At 55.9% G+C, this 25538-nt stretch overlaps 1 protein-coding gene across 1 annotated transcript; it reads right to left on the bottom strand.

Annotated features, from left to right (window-relative positions):
* Window positions 1-29: 29 nt before the first annotated feature.
* On the bottom strand, window positions 30-25288 carry LOC119037691 (bifunctional heparan sulfate N-deacetylase/N-sulfotransferase 3-like). The gene is given in 9 exon segments (XM_053658274.1): window positions 30-305; window positions 6377-6488; window positions 6490-6540; window positions 9075-9201; window positions 13269-13362; window positions 15582-15764; window positions 17965-18000; window positions 23477-23609; window positions 25209-25288. Coding segments are annotated over 9 exon segments (1092 nt in total).
* Window positions 25289-25538: the final 250 nt, after the last annotated feature.

The raw sequence follows: 25538 nt of genomic DNA, 5'->3' as shown, positions 1-25538 counted from the left end.
GTTTTACAACAGCTTTGAAACTGGAGCTTTCACGTTGAAGACTGTCGGTTTGCGCTCTGTCTCATGGGTGCCGCCTTGCGCGCCCAGTGCGCGTGGCTCGCCTTTGCACGGTCCCGTTCACACGTGCCCGGCTGTGTGCCGAGGGCCGGTTCGGGCAGCCGAGGAGTCGCATCTGGTGGCAGCGCTGTGTTCTCAGAGGGCAGTGCGTCGTCGTTTGTAAGCAGCAGAGGGACCGGCTTCACGCTCAGCAGCGGGGAGAATGGCGGGCAGGGAACGGAGTCCCGAGAAGGTGCCTTGTCTACCATCTGCCAGTCACCACGCATGCGCAAGGCACCCCGCCAGCCACTGCTACACGCAGGCGCCCTGACCAGAGTAACCAAAGGCACGGGGCGTGGGGAGCGGGGCGGGCGCGTTTACACCCACCGAGACCTGGGCCAGTGACGGGAGGTCCCGACCGCCCCGCAGCAGGGCCACTGCTGCTCTTTACCAGGTGGGTCAGGCCGGCTGACAACTTCCAAGACGCAGAACCATAGACAAACTGCAGCAGTTATCCATCCCTGTGGGTGGGGAAAGGTGCAGACCACCCCTGTTTAATGTTGCTGCTCCACTCACTGAGCCCTGGCCAGGCCGGAGAACCGCGTGGTGGGTCATGGTAGCCAGGTGCCCAGCGGGCTGCGGCTGTCTGCCCGCCGCACACTGCCTTGCTATCACCTCTCTGCCGGCCGCACCCCTGTGCCAGGCTGCCGAGGTTGCCAGCAGCGGTGGGGTGCCTGGGGCTCACAAGGCAAGGGCTGCCTCAGGGAAAAGACCCTGGTTCTTTGCAGAGCACCCCGCTTCCCTTCTCTGAAACAGCACGGTGCTCTGCTCTACACGCGATAAATGACACTCAAGCCAACGTGAAATAGAAAACTGTTTAGAAAATAAAAGCTTCCTTTCGCAGCACACACTCAGAAAGATATGAAGCAGAAAGTGGACTTGAATTTCTAGCTGCAAACTGAAATCCCTGGGCTTTCTTTAGGTCATGCCGGGAGTTGAGCACCCAGGGCTGGTGTCTGCGTTAGCCCTGGGGCTGAGCTGCTGCAAGCACAGGGCACTCCTGGCACAGGAAGCTCGGGCCCAGCAGGCAGACAGCACCAGTGGGGACGACTCTGGGGAGGAGGCCGGGAACCTGGGGTCTGCCCCTCCCTTGCCTTTGATCCCAGAAGTTCTCCCTTCTGCGTGTGTCTGCGTGTGGTTTGTGCGAGGTGTTTTCCGCCAGGGGACCCTGCCTCTCACTCAGCCTCTCACATGGGACACAGAGCACATTGGACGGAGGACACCATTCTGGTGAGAGGCGGTCGTGGCCGGTCTACCAGCGTCTCCCAGCTGCTCCAGCACGTGAGGCCGGGACAGACACAACCCTGGTCTGCCAGGCGGTCGGCCCTCGTGCGTGGGCACAGGGCGGCATGTCAGGGGGTGCCCAGGCAGAGCTCCCGGGAGGTCAGGGGGCACATTAAGGAAACCCCCTCCCAGGCACTTGCACAGCCCCGCGAGCTTGGGCCTCCTCGAATCCCAGTGCTTTGCTCGCCTGGTCCCTGCCCAGCTACGGTCTTTACCCGAGAACCTCAGGGGGAACCAGCAAGAGAACACTGACCCAGAGCTGTGACCGCTGAGGCCCCTGCGGGAGAGGTGGCGAGTCAGACCCGCAGTGGGTGAGGCCAGAGGGGCAGACACGGGGTCCCCTCACAGTGCCACCCCCTGCCCAGGCCCCTGCTGTCGGAGGCGGTGTTTGACGCCGCTCACAGCCGCTGGCGAGCCCGTCCTGGGACCCCGGCAGCCCGGCACTGCCCCTTAAACAGAGATGGCAGGGCCAGCACACGGGAAGCCTCTTCTAAGGTGAGTTGCTGGCTTTGTGATTTACAACTGCTTTCCCTCCCTGGTCCCTTCCAGAGAAAAGCTTTTGTAGTTAGAAATCAAAAGAGGACCCAGGACACGTGTTTGCCGCACGGTGGACAGGCGCCTCCTGTGTGGCTGATGTCAGCCCGGACGAGAGTCAGTGGGCAGGGGACAGTGGGCACTGACCGCAGCCGCCGAACTAGGGTTTCCTCCAAACCAGTTCTCTGCCGAAACCTCGGTGCGTGCGTTAGAGCACAGACTTACGTCAATGCTTCTGAGTAATTATAATGTCGAGAGACTCCTAGAAACTTCTGGACTTCATCCACCACGGTAGCAGGATCCGTTCTCAGCTGCTACCCATCAGTAATTAGCAGCTAAGTCACCAGAGAAAGAACAAGGCAGTGCCCACGGAGAAAGACAAGCAGCCGCGTCATGCATCTCCTCCGGGTGCGGCTGTTCAGGGCCAGGCCTGTGCCGCGGGGTCTGCACGCCCCGCTCTTGGCCGGGACCAGGCCCCCTCACTGGCGACCTACAGCAAGAAATAGATCGCACGCGTTCAAGGCACTCACCTTTCGTAAGCCGGGAAGTGCCATGATCACTGTGCAGACACAAAGCCCTCCAGGGGATCAAGAGACCTGGAGGAGCGTGGCCATGATATCGCAAGTGGGAACCAGGTCTGCGGACGTGCGGACTGTGGGCCGCGCCTTCGAGTGGGGGCAGGGCGGGAGAAGACCTGCTGTGACGGCTCATGGGACGGCCACGCTCTGAGGCCCTGCTCGGAGGGGGAAGCACTGTCAGGGTTGAAGGAGCACTTCGATAAGGCAGTTGCAGTTGCAGAAGAAGACGAGATGCCCCGGGACCTGAGTGTGGAGGAGGTTCCTTGGCAGACTGAGTGGGAGAGTTGGCTTCTTACTCTGGTTTGGGGGAGGGCAGCAACCCCAAGGGCCGGACGGTGCGGCGGAGGGCCACCCGGCCTGCTCCTTCCTGTGCTCCAGCCCAGCACCGATCACTGGAACTTTCTGTGAGGATGTCGGTGCCCCGCAGTTGTGGTGTCCATCAGGTGACAGCTGGGCAGCCGAAACATGGACGATGTGACTGAGGAACTGAATGGTTAACTTTCTGCGACTTTAATACCTGTTCTGACAGCCGTGTGCGGTAGCGGCTCTCACATTGCACAGTGTGGTCCCAGACACACAGGCATGTGGCGTGTGACCAGACTGCTTTCGGTAGTCAGTGTCGGCATGGCTTTGTCCTCTGGTTGCTGCCGGCAAAGGAGAGACTCAAGGAAGCTGGGAACAGCACAGGACTCTGAAAAGTTCAGCAAGGCATTCGGAGGGAAATAACAGTGTTTAAGTAAAACGATGTTTGCCTTGTTTGGCTCAGAGGCGTCCGAGGCTGCTTCTCGGAGTGAGAATCGGGCTGTGAAGCTTCTGGAGCTTGTAACAGTTTGCAGAGGTGTGGGCTCGGGAGTGGAGTGTGGGGAGCGAACCTGAAAACTTTCAGAAAGAAATCAAACAACGTTCTGCCTCTGCCTACTTTTTAACTCGTCAGCACAGCCTCACTATCAAGAGGTAAAGAGTAAAAGTGGGTAATGTTTTCATGGTAAAGCTTTCCTCCTGGCTCAGGCAGAGCCACCCGCAGCCAAGTTTTCACCGATCCGCACCAGGAAGGCGGGGAAGTACAGGAGCCGCCTCTCCATGTGGCTGGCCTACGGCCCTGGGACCAGACACTGCTTCTGCAGGGCACGGAGCTCGGGGGATGCGCCGGCCCCGTGGAGATGACTTCCTAGAAGCTGAACCTCAACGCCACGGCGTCTTCATGCGATCGCTGATGCTACGGTGCAAAGGTGGACGATGACAATGAACCTCAGGCATAAAGAGTCACGAGCATGTCTCCGACAGGCCCCCCAGCTGAGGAAGGGGCCGCCTCACTGCAGGAGAGGCGTCTGTTCTGCAATTAATCAGCAAGAAACCGCTTTCGCAGAGGGTCCGGAATCAGAGCGGTGACCCCGGGGTGCGGGAGGCCGAGTTCTTATTGTAGGATCCCCTCACCAACTGTATGGACTCGTTTCCTTGGTGTACACACTTTACCCTGAGAGTCGGCTTCTGGGAGAGGCGTGGGCGCTCCCTGGAGCCTGTAAGCCCAGCTTTTGTCCCGTGCGCTGTGTCACGTCACACGGGAACTCACTGCACGCGGCCGCTGCCCGGGGATGCGCTGCTGCAAAAGCCCTGCCTGCTGTGCCCACCCTGACACGCGTGGGGGCTGAGACCCACGGCTCTGTCGCACACACCGCAGGTCTGAACGCTGCTGTGACTTTACCTTGCGGTGACCTTTGTGATGGATCAGAAACGTTTCTTCCAGAAGATGCAGGGAAGCAGCAACCCAGGGAGGAGTGGTCATCAGGGCCCAGGGGCTCGAGCAAACCACCTTTGCCCTGCGTCACCCCCTAAATACCCAGGCTGGGGGTGGGGGCGGGGGGGTGTGCCACACCTGAACGGCAAAGTGGGTGCAACTGGGATTCGAATGGCCGCGCGCTGCCCACTCCCCCGGCCTGGGTGGGGCCTGCATGCTGCCCCTGTGTGCGCTTTATGTGTGACGTGTAGAGTGTCCTTGTCAGCCGGCAGCCTTGAACCCCCCTCTCCAGCACAGTCTCAGTTTTTCAGGGGCTAAGTGGTTGCCAAGCTCCAATTTTCTCCTTTCTCTTTCAGGCAGTTAAGGCTCATTTCTCTTTTCTCCAGATACCTGGTGGAAGAGCTAAATGATGCAAAATCGAATCAGTCAGTTTGCAGCCTACTGTTCACTGCGACTTAAAAGAGGGTGCGGGGGCCGGAGGTGCGCTTCAGCCTCCAGGGGACCGCGCCCGCTGTGTGTGACCTCTCCCGCCCCCGTCCCAGCCAGCAGACTGCTCCCGACACCCTGGGTGAACCGGGAAGACTGCTTTTGTCGGACAAGAGGGCCCTGTGCCGAGGACTGGACTCCCTGACGCCGCAGGTTACCAGGAGCGCACCTGTCGGTGTCCCGCCGGTGAGAAGGGAGCGCCCGGCCTTGCTGGGGGCGGGGGGCCGCGTGGGCACCTCATTTCCACTCGGGTGCAGAGTTTCAGCAGATAAGGGGTTTCGGACACACTGCTTCACGTTCACCTTCACGTCACGGTTTCCGAGGAAACAGGAGCCTGAGTCTGCTTGTCAGGCCTGACCCCAGTGACCCCTCGCAGGCAGGCCACCCAGCTGCGAGCTGACGAAAACTCCCCGTTTTCATCGCACCTAAATGCCTCCCCTCGCAGAGTCTTCCCTCCTCCAGGGAGGTGCCCGGTGGCTCTTCTGGGTTGGCCGACGGACGTGCCTGACCCGTGTCCCCTTGTCACTCGGCAGGAGTCTGTGGGTCACTCAGAGCTCCTGGACTTGTGCCCTGGTTGTTTACACCTGTGTCTCCACGTACATGGGAAGCAGCTCGAATGTAACACCCGCATGTGTTAACGTGTCATCATATCACGCTTACAACAGCACTGGACACACGGTGGTCCCTGCGGCCCGTGGCCGGGTGGACACACGACGCGATTTCAGACCACCGGGCAGCGGGGGGTGAGGAAGCCGGCAGCTGTTCTTGTGCCCAGCGGTGGTGGCTTTTTACGGAGCCTTTTCCACCTGGTGACTGGAGCCTCACCAGGACGGGTTCTTTCCCTTGTTCTTAGTGAGTCACTGAAGCACACACGCGTTTGCTGTGTCAGTGCTATTACGAGAGGCTCTTGGATCAGTTCACAGTGGTCGATTCTGTGCCCCGTCCTCCCCGACAGCAGACGCAAGGCAGTGGGGGTGTGCAGAAGGCCCAGGAAGGCTTTGGACCCGCTGGGCTTCCAGGCAGGGAGGGTCCTTGCATTTACTTTTGCTGCTAAGTTATAAGATATTTTTTCTCAGTACAGCAGTTATTTAAGCTTTTTCAGAGTCAGGCTTCACTGGCTCAATTTGGTTTGCCCTTTATTGTAAATAAAGTTTTATGGGGACACAGCTAAGCTCACTAATTTGTACGTTCTCTCTGCTGCTTCTGAAACGCAGGGGCGGGACTGCAGCTGAGCCCGGCCACGTGGCCGGCAGAACCCGAAGTGCCGCCCCCCCGCCCCTGCCGAGCAGGCCTCTCCGACCCCCTGCGGGAGGTCAGTTCTGCTGCTGGGCGGCGAAACGGACAGTGACCTCAGCGTTGCACGTTTGGGGGAAAATAGTGATCTCAAAATATTATAACATTTTGCTTTTAAAATGCACATATATAGAAGCATAGATATATCCCAGTATGTATTATTTGGTTTGTTATATTTTAATTTCTCCATTGCACTAGCACATTTTATTCAATAAGTTAATTAACTGAGTACAAAATTAATAATATTGTAAGGAGACAATTAGTTTCTCCTTGGCAACAAAGAAAAACGTACTCACCCTTCTGCAAATATAAAAATGAGCAAGTGCTTTGGGTTAAAACCTGAGGCCTGAACCCCCTGAAGTCTCCTCACCTGGTACCAGGAGTAGGCTCGGTCCGAGGGGTCAACCAGGGTGGCAGTGATCTTGGCCTTGGGGACCAGGGAAGCTGCCCTTTTGGGGGCCTCCTCGGAGTGGAAGTAACTTAAACAGAAGCTCCGTGGTGGCGTCAGACGGGACGGGGAAGAGGTCCGCGTACCTGGGAAGGGAGCATCGCTCAGAGTGCGGCGGGCTTGCACTCAGCGCCGGTGACGCAGACGTTTGAGCTGTCCCTCCAGTTCATCAGTTCCCTGCACAGAAGCCTCTGCTGCGAGGCACTTGTCCCACACGGAGACCAGCAGGGAGGAAGCACACAGAACACCCGTCCTGTGGCCTGAATGCTTCCCAAATAAATACGTTTTCTTGTTGTTTTGCTTACTGTCGGGGACAAGGCCTTGGAGGTGTCGGAAACAGACCCAGTTTTCAGATCGCCCTGTAACGCGCCAGGGCTCCTTTCATTGCAGGCCGGCCTCACCCTCCAGCCCCACGCCCCACCCCCCATCCACTCTTGGGCCCAGAGAGGCCGGGCTGCTCATCGTCCCTGCACAGAGGGTCACGGACACTGGTGCCAGGGCTTCTTCCGTCTGTTGGCTGGGACTGCAGCCAACACATGGCAGACTGGCAGGTGCCACGAAGCCCCGTCTCGAAGCTTGGGGCAGTGAGGAAAGAAAGCCTGCCAGGTTTTCTGGAAACTGCGTGTTGAGAGCTGTCACCCTGGCCTCCTTTGGGGGAAGGGGGTGCATGCAAGCATCCGGGAGGCGGGGTCTGCTCTCCGTCTGGCACCAGCGCTAGTCAGGGCGAGCACCGAGTCTCAGGGCCCTGGGAGGGGTGGGAGGGGCTGGTGCAGACAGGGTTCAGGGCCCAAGCGCTGCCCTGCCCTGCTGGTGCCCGGGCCTGTGTCGGGCTACCCACCGCTGAAGGCGGCCCTGGGTCCCCCAGTTGTCTGAGGGACACGGACCTGGGTCCAGGTTACCCAGTGGTGTCTGGGTAGGTTCTGTAGGGTGACCTTGGCCCCCTGAGGCACGTGACCTTTAACCTCGGGGCTCTGTGGCCCCAGAAGGCCCGCCTGTGGGCTGATGCCGAGCACAGGGCGTCACTGCTGCTAGTAGACAGGCATCTGCAGTTACCAGTGTTGGTTATTTGTGCAATTGCCTTCTACAAACATATAATTTGTCCATCAAAATGTTTGCAATTGGGTTTTTTTTTAGTGAGTTTTAATTCAAATTTGTAATTGTGCCCTGGCTGGTGTGGCTCAGGGATTGAGCGCGGGCCTGTGAACCAAAGGGCTGCTGGTCTGATTCCCAGTCAGGGCGCAGGCCTGGGTCGTGGGCCAGGTCCCCAGTTGGGGCACGTGACAGGCAACCCCACACTGATGGTTCTCTCCCTCTCTTTCTCCCTCCCTTGCCCTCTCTCTAAAAAATAAAGAAAATATTTAAAAAATTAAGAAATAAAATTCTCAGTTGCTCTTCCGCTCTCTGCCTGTCCCTGCCATCTCTCTGTGAACTGCCCAGGGGCTTCCTGTGGCTGCCGCGGGGCCTCTGCGCATCGCTGGCTCGTGGACGGCGCCCTCCTCCCAGCTGGTGATGCTCCTGGACAGCCTTCGTCCCCGGGCACTGGGTGCCTCGTTCCTCTCCAGTCCCGTGGCGGCGCTGACCCTGGCCGGTCCTCAGGCCCACAGGACGCCCTCTGCCGCTGTCAGGCAGGCAGACCCCCGGGCCCTGCAGCTGCTGATGCGGAGGGTGCCTTCTAGGTCCTCCCAGCTGCCGCCGGACGGGGCGCAGCGGGGCAACAGCCGCCCTGTCCCAGGGAACGGGCAGAAAAACGGGAGCCTGAGAGTGAACCCAAACCCTGGCAGTGGCTCGGGCGGCCCTCAGTCTTTCCATCCGGGCCTCCCACAGCCTGTCTCAAGGGTGTCGATGCTTATAAAATGAGATCATACGCTTTGACAGCAGGGGTTAATGTGTACGAATGATCTGTGCTAACACACATGAAAAATATTTATGCCCATGCTCCGGAGTTATTGTGAGAATTCCACTCTTGTACACCCCTTTCTGCCCAGAATTTACACCTTACCAGCAAGTCTGGCCAGTTAACTTTATCACTAACACGCTTGCAACATCTCCTCCTACTGCATTACTGTATCTATATTATGCATCCTGAGCGCATTTGACATTTTAAATGAGGTATTTTCCTTAGATGATGGCTATATTTCTAATTTGAATTCAAAGGCCAAAAATCAAGTTTTGTATATTGTTGATATCTTTTTTAGGGTTTTCATTACTTATAAAATATATACACATTTCCAGTTCTATTTATTTTCCTTTTACACCAAAGCAAAGTGGAAAATCCTGTACACGGACGGCAGGGTCACTTCAGTGCAAAGCGCACAGGGACAGAGGCTGCGGAGGGTCTGCTCAGGGCGGGGACTGGGGTGCCCGCTGTGCACGGGCCTCTGCCTGCTCGCCCGTGACTGACCGCCAGCGAAGGCGGTCGGCGCAAATCGAAATGACCTGCGAGGCTCTCAGCATGTCCCCTCGGAAACTGGGGAAAGTTTGTTTGAGCAGCTTCTGTTCTGCAGAATTCAATCTCTAAGGCACAGAGGATAACATTTATTTGCGGCTACACACGGAAAAGTTTATAAACATGAGTGCACAGTACATAAACTTTTAGATTTATCCTAATAACCCGTCTTACCAATCAATCCCCCTGTGGTGGTTATTTCTATTAAAGAACTGTACTTCCTCTAAGGTTTGGGGGCTGGGGCAGTTACTAAGGATGGAGGGGTACTCGGCCAGGGACGGGCACAGAGCCGTGGTTCCCGCAGAGACAGCGGAGGTTCAGAGATTAGTCAAGCGAAAGCATGGTTTCCAGCTGTTTGCATTGCAAAGTGATGGGTACACTGAGCATGGCGGCGACCCAGACAGACACACAGACGCCCTCCTTGGGCTGGACGAGACAGAGCCGGCACTGCGTGGAGCCGGTGCTGTGGGGAGAGGCCTGTCTCTGGGCTCGGAGAGCCAGCCCCGACTCCACCCTGTCCCTGACTTCGGCTTTGGCGTCTCTTGGAGTCGGTGTTGTTAGCAGAAAGTCACCTGCCTCGCCCGGTTCCCGGGCTTTCTCTGAGGATGAGGAGCTGCCTGGTCCCCGAGGACGCCCGGACAGGAGGAACGCACTGCTGCGCATGGGAGATGCCGTCATCTAGCATGCGACAGCACTGGACCAGCGTCCACCCCGGGCACCTCCTGGGGAAGCTCTGAAAGCCTGTGACACTGAGGCAGAGTGTCATCTGTCACCGAGTCTGGTCAGCTGTGCGTGTGCTCACATGGCTATAAAGAGCAGTGTCCAAACCTGCTTCAACTGCCAAGTTTGGAAACACTTATCCTTTCTTGGTTGGTGTCCTCTCTTAGTGACGTGGCTCTGAGAACTGGCATGTTTTGAAAGAGAATGATATGTCACAGATGCCCATGTAAATGTTGGGGACCAGGAGTGTGAGTTTGGAAGTGAGCAAGGTCGCGAACGGTGACCTTGGAGGTGAGTGTTTTCAGGAGCCCAGGGGTGGAGCCCAGTTAGCCTGCTGCACGGAGGCAGGGCGAGCCAGTTCTGGGTGCTGAGCATCTGACCAATCAGACTCGGCTTTATGAAATGTTTCTCTCATGGGGAGAAATTTCTGTTCTAACTTTGCTCAGTAACAATGTCTGTGTCAAGTTTTGAACTTTCTCCTCTCTCTGATAGTTTTAGTTAGCGTTATACTTAAATCTACTGTATTAGTGCTACAGAAAAATCGTTAGAATAGCTCTGTCAACAGCAACATGGTCTAAATAATGAACGGAGAGATGCAGGGTTCACAGATGATTTTCCAGCCAGACAACGAGCATTTTGCCCGCGATCCCAGATAACCGTAGGGAATGAGACACAATGATCTGTGCTATGCAAAGTGAGAATGCTCAGCACAGCTGTAGCAAGCGTGGGCTGGCTCATGCCCAGGACGCCGAGCCCTGCCCCAGAGTTTCTGATTCAGCCCTGAGCACCGCAGGCTGAGCAGGAACCTGGCACAAAACCTATAAAACGCGTTGGGAAAGGAGTCCCACTGTGTGAAATCCACAGGGGAGTAAGTCTCTCTGGAGCGTGGGCTTCCAGCCTCAAGTGTAGTTCCAGAGTCATGGGTTTTACTGCCCACACCTCCTGTGAACTTGAACAGAAAGGGTCCAACCGAGTCTTCATTTCCTCATCTTTCTAGTGGGGGAGGGGCTTCGCAGCTGCCAGGGCTCCCGGGTCGTGGGGTCGTGTGGTGACCTGAGTGGAAGCACCTGCACGGCTCCACATCCGAGTGGTGGGAAGGGTGGAAACCAGCGTGTGCAGATACGGTCCAGTGATGCATTTGAAAAATGAGAACGGACTCTTGTAAGGATAGAAAGTAAGGCTATTAAAACGTGAAGACAAGAAAGCAGGTTAATTCCTTTCTCAGATCAACTGAAAGCATCCTTTTCTGGATTTTATCAGTAAGAATGGTAGTAAACCATGCTATTTGCTTGAATAGCATGGCATTATGAAGCCAACGGTAGAAGGGGGTGATGCGATTGCTCTCACGGTCGGCGACAGGTGCGACGGGCTTTAGCGGACCTTTACCAGAAAGCTGTGTGGTTTCTGAAGCCCGTCTCTGCCTGTGCGTGTTCCTGGGTCTGAGTAAACTGTCCTGTGTGTGTGTGTGTTCATATGCACACACAGAATCATGGACACATTCAAACAATCATCCAAAGGTTCGGTCTTTGTATTTTTGACACATTCATGTATCCAGGTGATTCTACACAAGTGCAAAACTGTCCATAAAAATACTTAAGTAAAGCTATTTAATTTTTATAGAACTAACTTTCAAAATAAGAAGGTTTTTTTGTTGTCGTTGTTGCTAATTTAAAAAACTTCAGCCCTGGCTGGTGTAGTACCTCAGTGGATTGAGTTCGGGCCTGTGAACCAAAGGATCGCAGTTTGATTCCCAGTCTGCACATGCCTGGGTTGCAGGCCAGTTCCCAGCAGGGGACACACGAGAGGCAACCATACATTGATATTTCCCTCCCTCTCTCCTTCTCTTCCCCTCTAAAGATAGATAAATAAAATCTTTAAAAATTTTTTCACAAAATGTTGACATACGCAACACCCTGACCAAGTCTCAGGAGCACTGTGCCCTGAGAAAGGAGTCAAGCTCAGAGAGCGCACACTTTGTGCTCTTTCTACAGAGTCTAGAAAAGGCAGGCGGACAGGAAGGCAAGCGGTTGCCTGCGGCTGAGTCGGGGGAGGGGAACTCACTGGGACGGGACCTGGGGCTCTTTTCAGGGACATGGATTCTGCATCTCGAATGTTGTGTCGGCTGCACAACCATCTGTAATTTCCAAAATTCATCAAACTGCACATTTCAAATGGGTGAATTTCACTGTGTGCAAGCCGTACCTCTATCAAACGGGGAGAATTCAATTCCTGTAGAAAGGAGATAAAAGAATTCCCTTCCAAAGGTAAATGTCACAGGCAAAACGCAACGCAAGCATTTGGAAGCCCAACGGCATTTAGGATGACAAATAGTGATTCTGCCGTCTAACCAGGATCTCACAGGTCTGTGTGTCCAGCACAGCGCTGGGGGGGGGGGTGTGCCCTGCAGAACTCTCGGAAGCCAGCCCCGCCCGCAGAGACACGGAGGGACGGGCGGTACTGACGACCCTGCGTGGTGACGGGAGCTTGCTGACTGGTGCGCGTGCTGTTCCAGTTGCCTCTTGACTCTCAGTAGGTAAGGACGCGTGTGATGAATGAGGACAAGACAGCATTCGTCCTGGTCATTGTTGTTCCCGGACTGACCGATACCTGCGAATGGGGCTGAGAGAGGAAGCTCCCGGTGCCCGTGACCGCGCAGCGCTCTCCGGTCCCTTCCGAAGGCCCGAGGGGAGGAGGCCGCTGCTCCCGTGGGCGCGCGGCTGAAGGGCTGTTTCCTGCGTGACCGAGGTCCCAGAGGATTTCCCAGGCAGGAGACGTGAAGTGCTGGGCGTTTCAAAATGTCCAGTGGGCTTTTGCTGTAATACTGATTCTTAGAGAAATCAAAGTTTATGAGAAAAAGCTTGTACACAGGCTTAAGAAAAGGTACAAAGAGTTTCTCCTGGGTGTGAATAAATACCTTTCTTAGCACAACATTTTGCTTATGTCTAGGAATTTTGATTATCAAATGTCCTCAGGCTTTCAGAAAATCGTCATGTCTGCAAGAAATTGTTTCGAAAGGAACTGTGGCACCCAGGCGGCCGGAAGAGCCTGGTTTGAGGAAGCGTTTCTCACCGAGTCCTAGGGACTTACACGTGTCCGTCTGACCTCCACCGGGGTCTCGTTGGCTGCTCTCTAAACACACAATTCGTTTTGATTTTAGAAATGTTAATCGCAACACATTTCAGTTAAGCTTTCTGGATAAAAGTAACAGTTCCCACCGAACTGACCGCTGGGCATTCAAACTGAGTGACATCCACCACATTTTTTCAGACCATAGGACACACCTAGGTTTTAGAGGAGGAAAATAGGGAAAAAAATTGGAAGCAAAAAAATGTGGTAAAATATTTAATAACATAAATAACATAATATTTCACCAATGTAAATGTAAAGAGACCTCAATAGCAGCATTAACAACCATTACTTCTCCCAAATTTGGGGGTGTACGTCTTATACTCCGAAAAATAGGATATTTTCTTCCTTTTTACTTTAAACACCGCTTTGACCAGCACTTCCGGGCGAGCACGTTGCTGACCTCAAGGGAGACAGCGTGGGAACGAAATGCGTTTGCGGGTGTGACTTAGTGTGTCGGGGGGGGGGGCGCTCACCGGGCTGCGCCCACCCGTCTGTCAGAATGGAACGCGCTCTCACCGGTTTGCTGTGGCCGGATCGCCAGGAGCTTCCGCAGGTGGGCGCAGGTCTTATCCTTGGACCAGATGTCTCTGTGGCGCTTGTCCTCGCAGGGGTTCTGGGTCGGGGGAGAAGGCAGAGAGGCACTGGCTGCTCTGGAGTGTCCCGTGTGCCCGAGGTTTCCAGGGAAAGAGAGCCCACCCACCCTGAGGTTGAGTGGCCGCTGGGCCAGCGGTGGAGGGGACACATTTCCACCCCGGAGACGCCGCAGCGCTGAGTGGGACGTTTCTCCTCTGGCGGGCAGCTCTGCTGTGCGTGCACGAGTGTGTGTGTGTATGTGTGTGTGCACGTGTGTGCCAGCAATCGTGAGCACTCCCGCGCTAACGGACGCTGCAGCCCCCGCCCTGGTGAGTGACTGGTACACATAGGTGCCTGGTTTCCATCCTAGGAGCTCCATCCGAGCTGTCCTGCGTGGCCTCACGGGAGTGCGGCCCTGGCTATAACCGTTTGAAGAGACAGCAGATTTCTCACAGCCACCTTCAGAGGTCAGCGAATGTGTATCTGAAACTATGCAGACTATCACGCCAAAAAGCACTAAATTTTAGCAAAACGGAAAAACGAGGCTGAATCACAGCCGTAGGGACACATGTGAGACTGGTGTAGAGCAGCGATTCTCCACCTTTCCCCTCTGGGCGCACGTGGGCGAACTGCCCAAACCCCGCAGCTCACCGAGCGAGGTTCTGCTGACCCGACAAGAAACAGGTAGAATTTTGATTAATTCACACCAGACAACTATTGTGTTGGCTGTTGTCATTTTTTTTGCAATCCCAGGCAGAAGAGGTCAGTGCCCCTGACTAAGCAGTCAGGTGCTGCTGTTGTACGAATTCCAGCGGTGCAGCAGTCGAAACTCTGATCTAGAACATCCTTGATTTTAACTTCAACATGCGTGTCACATGACGAGTTGACAGGACGCCTACGACTGTCACAGAGATGGGCAGACAGGTCCGCACTCTCGTTAGCGCTGTAGGCAGATGTCAACGCTAACGTGAGCTGCCCCTGTTGGCTGTTCTCCTGGAAAAACATGGGTGAAAGACCTGTCACCTGAAAGCATAAGGATTTCAGTTTGAAGGCAGGTGTTAAACAGCGGGAAGATTGTGTGTCTTTCCGGAGGCCAACATTCCGTGAGGTTTGGTAGTGGTCACGGTAGAAAAATGTGTGTTATGGCAATTCTAGACAAGGCGCAGCGATAATGGCACAACCAGCAATGGTGACCTGCTCCAATGTGTAGTGATGACTGGTTTGGGGTCATGTGCCTGTGCTCAGGAGGCGATTAGCTCAAGTTCAAAGCTGCATGGACTTGAACATAGAGTCTGGAGCTTGCTTCAGTTCAGCCTGCGACTTGACTGAACACCGCACTGGAAGCGTGTTACTGTGCCGTCAGCTGCCGGTGTTTCTAGCAGCGCTGGGCCGGTGACTGATGGCACCGTCTCTGGGACAGATGGCCTGGGAGACTCCCAGGCCGCCACTCACGAGCTGTGTGGCCTTGCTTTAGTGTCTCAGCTTTTGTGCCTCAGTTTGTTGGTCTGTAAAATGGGGATCATAACTGCACAGACCACACAGGGGAGCTGTGAGGATTGAATGGGTCTAACACTCAGCAAGTGCTACGTAATTTTGTGAGATGACTACCTCCCCCAGATCACGGAGGGGGCAGTTTAACTTCAGAACACGTGCCTGCAATTCCAGGGCACGTGAGACCGTCCTCTGTGAAATCCCAGTTACCCCCAGTTTGGAGATGTCATATTTAGGTGACATACTCTCTTGAGAAGCTCAGTGACTTTGCCATGTCCAAAGTCATCCCCAAACAATACTTTGAAAGCTGCCTGTGTCCCCCAGCTGCTGCTGTCCCCCACGGTTCCGGAGGCAGATGACAGTGTGGGTGTGCCTCGCCTGTCCCTTGAACGTGTTTGTCCCCGGAGACGGGGGTGTGCTCAGGTGGACCAGCTGGCTGCCTGCCTCGCAGGGACCCTGCTGTCTGCACACTCACCCCTCCCGACTGAAAACACCCCACGCCCTGGAGCCCTCCTGGGGCTTCCCGACCCCGGCGTCCCCACTGGGCGCAGGGCAGAGAGTCGGCCTATCACGGAGCAGCGACATAAAGCTCCGGTTCAGGAAGAAGCAGTTTCTCAAACCTACTAACGTTCCCACAATGTTCCAGTTCCTCTCACCCCACCCCAGCCCCCAGATGCCTTCACTTTTCAGATTTAAATGGTCTTACAGAGATCCAAGCTATGTTTGGGGGGAGGGGACTAACTACACCAATTATCGACTCAGTCTTACCTGCCACAGAGGGTCTCTCTGCTCCAGGAAGAGCTCGAAGTACTTGTGGGCCAGCTGCACCGGGGGTGGAGTCTGCAGCCGCAGGTTGGTCCAGCTCTGCACGAAGCTGGCCAGGTTCACGAAGGTGTACGAGCCCAGGCGGTCATTCCCGTAGTTGGACAGGTGGGTCATGAAAATGCTGATCTGAAAAGGCACATGAACTTGGGTATAAACACACGGGATTCTAATTGCAGCAAGGCTGGGACATGGGACTGCCGTCCGTGACGTCGTGACACATTTTTGGATTTGGGGCAGGTCCCAAATACTCTCATTGCGTGAGTGCCCTCTGGCACCTCACCGGGTGAGGTCTTGCTCTCGGCATTTTCCCTGAGGTTTTAAGAGAGTTCATCACAACTAAAATGAGTTCCACGTGCCCAGGCTGGGGCGATGAGGCAGATGCCGAGTGCTTTGTCCCGGACAGTCCCCGTGAGGGACTCGTGCTGTGTGAACTCCTCTGAACTGGGGGCAATGGTACCCCAGGATGTTGGGGCTTCGTAATTTCAATCCATTCAACTGGTATAAAAATAATCAGTGCTGACATGGGCATTAACCGGGTGCCCTCTGGTTTGTATTTATTCGAGGCCACAATGACAAGAGGGAGTGACTGAGTTCTTGCTGAGACAACCACGAGCTGTTCTCCATCAGTAACACTCAGAGCCTTCCCGTGTTCGCCGGGTCTGCTGTTCTGGGTACCAAACACGTCCTTTAAGAAAAGTCTTCAGTGCTTGGCTAGATGGGATGAACTCTTTCTGAGGAAGCAGATGCATTAAAACAATCACAGCGTTTTATTTACAGTATATTTGAATCCTGTAGGTTTGAGGACATTGGCCTGGGATTTGGAATGGGCATTTTAAAATAAAGCTACTGCTTTTCATTGGTCAGCGTTAGAGAAGGGGACTAACACTGCATGAGAATTTCCGTGGCAAAGAAAACCGCTGTGGCATTTACGCTGCTATAGAAAAAACCAGGGACATAATTCACGTAGGCCTAGTACTTTCTTAAAATATAGAATGCCCTGTGAATGAATAGTAATAATGGTTATTATAATCATCATCGTAATGAGTGTAATAGGTCCATTTATTAAGAGACTGAAAGAAATATTCAAGACAATTGATTGAAGTAAAGTGGCCCAGAAGAGAGAAAGGTTGTGCTAAGATTTGATATAATAAAGCAGGAAAACGTAATTACTTACAAACAGAAATAAGAGGAAACAGTGCGGCCTATATTCTAAAGAACCAACCCCGTAGGCTTCCACACAAAAAGCCTCCACTGTGACCAGGAATATTTAATTACATTTCTATTCGCTCTGCCTGAACATACATACATCTGAGAACTTCCACGAACAGAACGCTTTGGGGGGCGCTTGAAATCGCTAACAGCAGACCGATACAATCATGGAATTGATAAGTAAGACCTTTGCAATTTAGGTATTTCTAAAAAACAGGACTTAAAATTTTGGTTATTTTTTGTGGTAGCTTTATTTCTCTTTCTCTTACTTCCCCCTCCTTATCCCCTCCAACATTTTTGACAACGATGGGCTATTGAGAGATTGAAGAAACTCACACTGCCACTCGGAAGTCCTTTGCTAGTGTCTGTTGGAGGCACTCTTTGGTCACTTTTTCAACTAGCCCAGTAACAGCAAATGGCACTTCGTCACAGCGACAGACACGTGCTCAGGTGGACCAGCTGGCCGCCTCCCTCCCTCGTACCTGCTGACGGGTGTCGCTCACAGTCTGCCAGCTGGTCCCGTACATTCCTAGTTACTTCACATTTCTTGCTTTACTTTTATGAAAAGATTCACCAATAAATCTCGGTGTCCGTGTTCCACTTGACTGGTATCTGCAGTGGCCAGGACACGGGAAGCTGAGAGGCACAAGTGTTTTCGTGACACTAGACATTCGACCTCCCTTTGCGGGTACTTTTCAACCTGGGACAGTGCTGGGCAAGGTGCCCCTCTTGTGCTTGTGCGAGCAGAGTGTAGGACGTGCCCCCGAGTGAGGGAGGGTCTGGTGGGCGAGCTGTGTTGCTGGCCCGAGGCTGGTCAGCAGGGGTGAAGGTGACAGGGAACAGGAACTTCCCAGGCTTTCGGCTCTGCCTTCGTGTGTGATCTGTGCCGGGAGGCACAGGGCACGGCACACAAAGCCACCCCACCGCCTCGGACCCGTTCCGACGGCGGACTTGACCGGACTCGTTTCCCGTTGCTGCAGATCCAGCGCCCAAGGCAGGCTGCTTGGCCAGGACCGAGAACCCCTCGGTTTCCTTCTGGCCTGTTTCCGGGGGGCTGTGAACCACATATTCTCAGTGTCCCTGCAACACTGACAGAAAGCCTCCTAGTTTCCCTCACCTCATTCTCGTTGGGGAGCACGGGGCACGCCCAGGGCTGCGGGGAACAGAGACACGGCGGGAGGGTTTCGGCTCACAACTTAGCTGCACACCCGACAGTATTTCTCCCCACCCCTGTTCTGACGCAGGACAACCACGGTGTCACTTTACTTTGGGCAATTCCTCACGTGACGACGAGTTGTGCACGGAAGAGAAAGACGTGAAGAAACGTGAGAAGGTCGCCCCCAGGGAAAGTGGGCCTCAGTCTTCCCACGGGAGGAAGCCCCTGTAACTTCAGAGCTTCAGAACTGAGGGTCTGTCTGGGTTGTTTGTTTCTGAGGGATGTAATGGACCAAATCAATGATCTTCACTGCATGTACAGAATCCAACGAGGAGGAAAATGCCAAATCAAACGGCAAGTGCGTTTCTAGAACCATTTTGCTAGAAGCCCACCACGGGTAAGTAGAGGTTACAAAAGGTCAAGTTAGCTGCTTAAAACTCAGCGGCTGGAGGCTCTGCCAAAGGCGCCCGATTTACTGAGCAGCAACCGAGGAGCCTCCTCCCCAGCCTGGCGGATGTCGGTGTTTGCAACAAGGCACTTACACGTGGTTGTTTTTCCTGGGAAAGGCAGGGCCATCGGCACTGGGGTGTGTGAGAACGAAACACGACTCGTTGGTGAACCTGCAGCCAGTGGCAACACGCCGGGTGGTTTGCTCTGCCCGGAGCCTGTACCACGGAGCCGAGGGCGTTCCGGTGTCGCTGCCGGGACCAGGGAGCAAACCGCGTCCTGGGGAGGAACAGGCTGGCCGCTCGCTTCTCCCAGTGCTGGCGGGCAGCCGGGGGGCTGGGGCGTGGACAGCTGTGCACTGCTAACTGGGGACACGCCGCGCTGATTAGGACCGCACGTCACATTTGCCGTCAGCGCCAGGTTTCCGTGCTCGCAGCACGTCTTCCGTGGGGGCGCCACCCGCTCCGTGTTCAGTGTCACTGTGTCGAGTGCGGCTCCAGACCTGAGCTCCGGGAGCTTGCGGAGTCCAGGCTGCCTCGCCCCTGCTGCTCCTCGGTCCCCGCGCCTGCCCCCCACCTCACTCCCACCAACGCATCCCTGCGCCCCTGCCTGTGGCTTCTGGTACCTGGGAGACACCACCACCCCATCCCCTGTCCCCTCCACGCCTCTCCAGGTTCGGGGCCACCCTCTGGGCACCTCCACTGGGTCGGACGCTGTCTGGTGGTGACTGTTGTGACAAGGTGTCGGGACTGGTTCGCGCAGCCCTGGCTGCCCTGTGAGGCAGGTGGAAGCTGCGGTCTGGGGGTCCCTGGTGGTGACAGCCGGGCGCTGCTCTGAGGACCACTGTCCTGTCAGGTGGGTGTGGCCTTCCTGGCACCGGCTGTCACGCCCGGGAAGCATGATTAGGACGTCCGATGGGCTCGGATGGCTCAGTGTTAGGTTGGTGGTGAGTCACGGGGGAGAGAAACCAGGCACAGCGGAGGGACCGCAGGGAGGGAGAGGGTTTCCATCAGCCTGTGGCGGGGAAGAGCGGCGTTGACACTTCCAGATGAGTTACTGGTGGGGACTCAGCGCGATGACACTGGGGACAGTGAGGTGCAGGAACCACTCACGAAGCACCGGCGGCTGCACAGGGCTGAGCAAACGCAGCGTTTAGACCGTCCTTGACTTCTCGTCCCAGAGGCTGACGTGCTGCTACCGTCCCTCCCAGTCCGAGGAGGGTAGGCGAGCTCACTGCGGAGTTGCCCCGAGTGCACAAGTCAGTCGGCCGCTCTGAGCACATCGCGTCCATTTATTTTGTGATCAGTGTGGACTTTGAAGCTGTAGGTGGATCTACTGTGTGGCCACTCCCGGTGCTCTGCTGCACGACGTCCCGTGGTGGCTGTGGTAGCTCCCTGGGCCGACTTCTGACCGCGAGCTGCCGCTGTCTGCTCTGTCGGCACAGCCACGGCTGCCACACCTCACAGAGGCACGTGTCCTCGTCAGGCTGCCACTCGAGCCCACGTACGGGGTCTGCGTTCCTAAACGTCACGGGCGACACGCATACCGGGCACTTGGGATTTACGGGCGTGACGGCCGCAGTGACCTGACTGCTCTCCGCACTGCCCCTTCTTCACGATGGGTTCAGCGCGTGTGACTGTCCCGTCCTGATGGAGACTCGGACAGGTGGCAGGAGGTCCTGTGTGGCTGTAAGTTGTGAACGCAGACTTAAGTAGTTGTGATCTCCTGGCCCAGAAAATAATACAAACTCCCCACTGGCTGCAGAATTCGCCCTCCTCCTCCTCCATCTCCGCTGCGACTCCGGGCAGGAGCGAATCCACAGGAGAGGCTGGCTGGGTGCTGCTCACTCTCTTGCGTGGGACTCCAGGCCGGGTCTTGCCACCTGGGGCTCCCAGTCCCTGAGTGTTTGGGACGTGGAGTTAGACGGGCAGGGATGCGGGACACCATCACGGGGTGGCATGCGTGCAAAACCAGCGGGGCCCTCCATTGCTGCTGGCCCTGGCCTGTGTCGGCCGCCTTGGGGCGGGGTCCCGTTAACGGGACTCCGGAACAGCACTGCCCCTGGGCATTCCACATCTGGGCCCCGCACCGGGGGCCTTCGGCCTGGCCCTGGGGAAGAGGGTGGGTCTCTCCAGATGTGGCCGCTCCCCTTCCCACACAGAGCCCTGCAGCCGGCCTCTCCCCTGCCTCAGGGTCACCAGTCCCAATGTGTCCCTCTCCTGGGGGGAGCCAGGCTGGGGCGCCACCCCCTCTGCTCTCCCAGGGGAGGGGGGCAGGGCCTGCCACCTGCAGAGCATCCCTTTTCCCCCAAACCTTCCTCTCCAGCCCCCCGTAACTCCCCGCACCAGAACCATGTCACCCTGGATGTGGCCCAGACCTTGACCTTTCTGCCTGGTGGGCCCGCTCACCTCTGGGGCCTAATGTCCCTCTGGTTTCTGTGCGGCTGCAGCTTTTTTATGCTAAAAGTTACTCCCATCATTTTTGCACCTAGTCCAACAGGAGAAAAAAACATGCCGCTTTCATTTCTAAGGCCTAAAGTCACCGAGGCTGTTTTTCTACCCGGCTTGTGCCTTGCTTGCCACTTGAGAGTCTCAAAGGAACTCTACTGCCGAGTGACCTGGCGAGGGGCTCGGACCACGGAGTATTGGGGTCCGAGAGACACGCAGAGGGGCTGGGAGCTACCTACGTTGGCTGCTCTCGGTAAGGCACAGGTTTCCGAGGCACAGAGAGGAGGTGAGTGTCGCTTAAAGCACTTGAGTTTGGAGCATGGGTCTTTTTTAAAAACCACATTTATGTCTCCATTCCCCTGGCTGTGCATTCAGATCTGCAGGGTCGGCCCTTTTATTACCAGCTAATGACTGGTGATCAGTGCACCTCCCTGTGAAGTTTAAGGCGCTGCGGTTGCTTCAGCTGCTGAGCAAATGTGCGCAGGCCGCAGGGCACCCCTGACTCACAGACCCCCCAGTTCTTGAGACTTCACCCGGCCCACCATGGCCGTGCCGTTCTGACACTGTCTCTTCAGGTCCCTGTTCCCGTGACTCCGAGCCAGACGACAGCTGCCCTCTTTCTCTTGGACTCACCAAGTGACAGGACAATGAAACAGTCACAGTTGAGAGCAGGTTTACAGTGCCTGGTTAATAAGGGAAACTGTTATTTCGGCAGCAACACAGCACAAAGTCTCATCTGTTTTTGCAGTGAGCACGGGCTGTTTTCCTAGCAGAAACCTTTTTGCTTCTTACTTTTAAAACACCACGTCCACAGCCTCATGAGTGTAGAGAGAGGTGTGATTAAACCTCCCACGGGTGTTTGATTTCAGCAGAAAACCCTGACAGAATTTAACAGAAATCCTCCAAGCGCATGGGCCCACATGAAAATTGGGTTTTGGCTCAGATGGGAATAAACTAAATTTAGGTAATCGAGAAGATCAGCTTCATCATCAGAAAGCTTTAGTTAGTTGTATTTGTTCATAAAGCAGAATTTGCCCTAATACAGGGGGCAGAAATCAACATCCCAGGAAAGTGTATTTATTTGGTGGGGAAAAAAGCTGGGCTTTCAAAATGTCATGGCTGATTGCGGGCAACTTTCTAGATACCCAAACACATTTAAAGTTTTCTTTTTATTTATTTTAGACAGCCCTTCTGGTGAAGTGATTTATGAAATGTCAAAAGCTTCTGGGAGGGTCAGTTTTGAACAGAACTTGCGTTGAGAGCTCTCCATGCGAAGAGCAGAGACTCCGAGGGCGGGAAAGCACCGGGTGTCCCTGCGCCTCTCGGGGACCTGCTCCTGCCCCCCCACCCCGGGGCCGGGCGGGGCTGCAGGGGCCGCACCGACTGCGGGCCTCTGTCCTGGGGCCCCGGTCCGTCTCCGGATCCGTCCCCCTCCGCGTGTTTTCAGGCAGCTTCACACACTCGGTCTTCACAGGGTCGACCGTCACAGCAACTGTGACGCTGCTCTTCCTCCTCTTTACGAACACCGGTCATTTAAAGCGAGGCTGTGCCTCTCAGGGCAGCAGTTCTGTCCCCTCTGCTCCCGACTCAGGCCGGTCTCTTCCTCCCTGTCGTCCCCCCCAGACCCCTGCCACTCAGGGACTGCGTTGTCTGCTTGCCGTCCTCATGGTCCGTGTTCAGCCCTGGAGACCTCCGTTCCTGACGCCTTCACGGTGATTTCTGCCTTTCCAACCCCCAGGAGGAGAGTGGGTAACTCAGCCCCAAACTGCGTATTATTTTGATTGTTCTCCTTTTTTTCACGCATTAATGTTGTATCTCCCAAAGTAAAATCAGTTTTTTAAGGGAAGCGGCACAGGTGGTAAAGCTCCCTGGTTCTGTAGCTCACCACAGTGGGCATCTCACAGCAGAGACGTAACGAGTCTTTCCTCACGAGGCCTTTCTCGGCCAGTCCCTCAAGACCGTCCCACCCTGCAGAATTGTGACATCGGTTCTCACAGGCGGGGCCAGGTCGCCTGGCGCCCACCCGCGTGGGTGGGGGAGGCAAGCCCACCCTGTGCCGCGGCTCATCGGGGTCCAGCGGGCAGTCCGGTCGGGGTCCGGCGGGGCGGACTGCCCGACGTCCACACCGAAATGAAGGGTCAGACGGTGGTTGAGCTTTGCCACCTTCACATCAGATGGTGACAATGCACAGCTGTCCGTCGGGGCACAGTGCCCAGTGCTTCACGGAGCAGGCGTGCAGAGGAGGGACACGCAGGAGAGTGTGTGACGTTACATGCGTGCATGGCGTGTGATGGAGTGGCAGGGAATGGGTTTGCGCAGACGGTTTTATTTCCTCCTTCGAACTCAGTGGCGATGTGAGAATACCCAGGTGGCAGCGGCCGTATTCCGGAGGTGGGCCCGAGACGCGGCCAGCGGTCTCAGCCGTGTATGTGACCCGCCTGCCCACAGCTGGTGACACCTAGCGAGACCCTTGCAGTTTCTGCCTGCCTTTGACTGGGGCAAGAGTTGCGGATTTGCCCCACTGGAGGGGCCAGAAAGGACACCAGCTTGTGTGCGAGGCAGGGGCGGGGGGCACAGACCAGCGAAGCAGCCTCCGACCCCCGAGGCCCGGCCCCGGAGAAGACAGACTGCCAGCTGCCCGCAGATGGGCCGAGGGTGGCCAGGCCCCCGCCACAGGCGCGGCTGGGCGAGCAGTCCGCTGTGTCCGCGTGTCTTCAGGGACAGGCAGGGCAAGGACAGACTCAGGGAGGTGGTCCGGCCACCCCGGTGAAGCAGGCCCAGAGCGCGCGCCTCCCACGGCAGCCTCACCCAGGGGCGGCATTTAACCCTTGTGTGCTTGGCAGCAGGAGAACAGGTGCCGCCCCAGAGCTTCGCCTGGTACAGAGGACAGTGCAGGCAGGACAGCAGCTCTGAAACCGGGGAAGGCGGCCCAGGGCGAGGGGCTTGCTGATGGCCACGTGATAATACTACGAACGCTGGGTAGGAACCGGGCAACATAAAGGTGGGAAAAGAACAGAGGAAAAATTTATGGCTTCGTGGTTAAAGGGAGTTACCATACTTTGCTGTGAATAATGAGCTTTTTTTCCCCCAAATTTTTGAGGGGAAAATAAGGATGCGCATTATACATGGGTAGTACTAATTCTGCATCTACAAAATGTTTTTAATTCCTTTATTTATGCTTATATGATAAAAGTGTAACTCTAGGAAGCAGTGATATCCTCATGCAAAACAATACCCTGGAATGCAATAATCAGTTTCATTTCTAAATATAAATAAATCAAAAATTGAATTAAAAATTAAAACAAAGACTCATTTTCTGAAAGTTTGGGCCCAAAACATGGGTGCGTATTATAACACTGCAAAATACGGCGAGTGGGTGATACCGGCCCGGGTTAGGGGGAAAGGCAGGTGGGTTCTGGTGGGGAGTCCCTGAGCCCTTGGGCAGGGCAGGCAGGGCGTGAACTCCCCGCTGTGGGCAGAGCCCAGCGGTGAGGTCGGCCGGGGGTTCGCACTCAGGTCCGAGGGAGGCTGCGGGTGTGGGTTTCAGCGGTGAGTCTCAGGAAGGTAATGGAACATTGCGAGGGGAAGATGTGGCTTTTATCGGAGCAAAAGCAGTGACACGTTGTAGGTGACAAGGGGGACGCAGGTCAGACGGAAGTCAGAGAAAGGTGTCCTTCCTCAGCCTCCTGCAGGTGGACGCAGGGACGCCCGCCCCTGCAGAGTGACTGTGGACCGAGCTCTTCAAAGGGTCGGGGAGTGGGGGAGAAGTACGAGTTAGAAGGACACCGTGCCAGACACGGCGTGGGCGGTACTCGGGGTCCTGGTGGAGGGGCGGAGGGCGCACCGCAGGCGCACTGGGTAGACGTGTGTGCACAGGGCCTGTGGCCCAGCGGCCCTGTCCTGGCACTGGGAGCGCAGGTGCAGGGACCCCGCCGCCAGCCCCGCCCGACCCAGCACCGGAGGCCCCGTTCACCCGCCCACCGGCCGGAACGACAGCCCGTATTTCCACATTTTGGACAAGATGGCGCACTGCCGCCTCCACAGTCCTCGAGATCTGGTTTCTCGTGTGAATGTAAGTAGGCGCTGTTTGCAGAATCTCAGAGCAGAATTTCCTGTGCAGACAGATGCTTGCTATATTTTTATAGCCCGAGCTCCTGTTTACTCTTCTGAAAGCCCTGGGGGGCTGGAAGCCGATGATTTTGCACATCGAGTTTTGTCTAACATATGGCAGAGAGCTCCGTGAGACTGTCTCCAAACTCCGCTTTGAACAGTCTCGGCCTCCGCAGGAAACGCAGCCGCGCTCCGACGCACCGCTCCAGGGGCCGCGCAGACAGCCCGGAGCGAGCGCGCAGACGCCGGGTCCTGCGGAGCACGCCCTGTGCTGCCCGCATCGCGGGGAGCTTCCTGGGGCCCCGGTTCACGAGCACATGGTTCCAGCAAAACGCTGCGAGGCCCGTCGGTGACCAAGGACCTGGCGGGTCTGTTTCTCAGGCTTCAGTCGGACAGGCAAACCCCGAGTCCCGGTCTGGACATCCTTACAGTGGTCGCCACGTGCTTGTGAGTCCCCCGCTGGCCCGTAGCTTTGACAAAGACTGGGTGAACCGCACCAGCCGACGCACAGCTCGGCCCTGCGTGAAGTCA

This window comes from Artibeus jamaicensis, unplaced genomic scaffold, assembly GCF_021234435.1.
Source record: "Artibeus jamaicensis isolate MK-2021 breed Jamaican fruit bat unplaced genomic scaffold, CSHL_Jam_final scaffold_537, whole genome shotgun sequence".
Taxonomy (NCBI): domain Eukaryota; kingdom Metazoa; phylum Chordata; class Mammalia; order Chiroptera; family Phyllostomidae; genus Artibeus; species Artibeus jamaicensis.
This window is presented reverse-complemented; position numbering and strand designations above follow the sequence as displayed.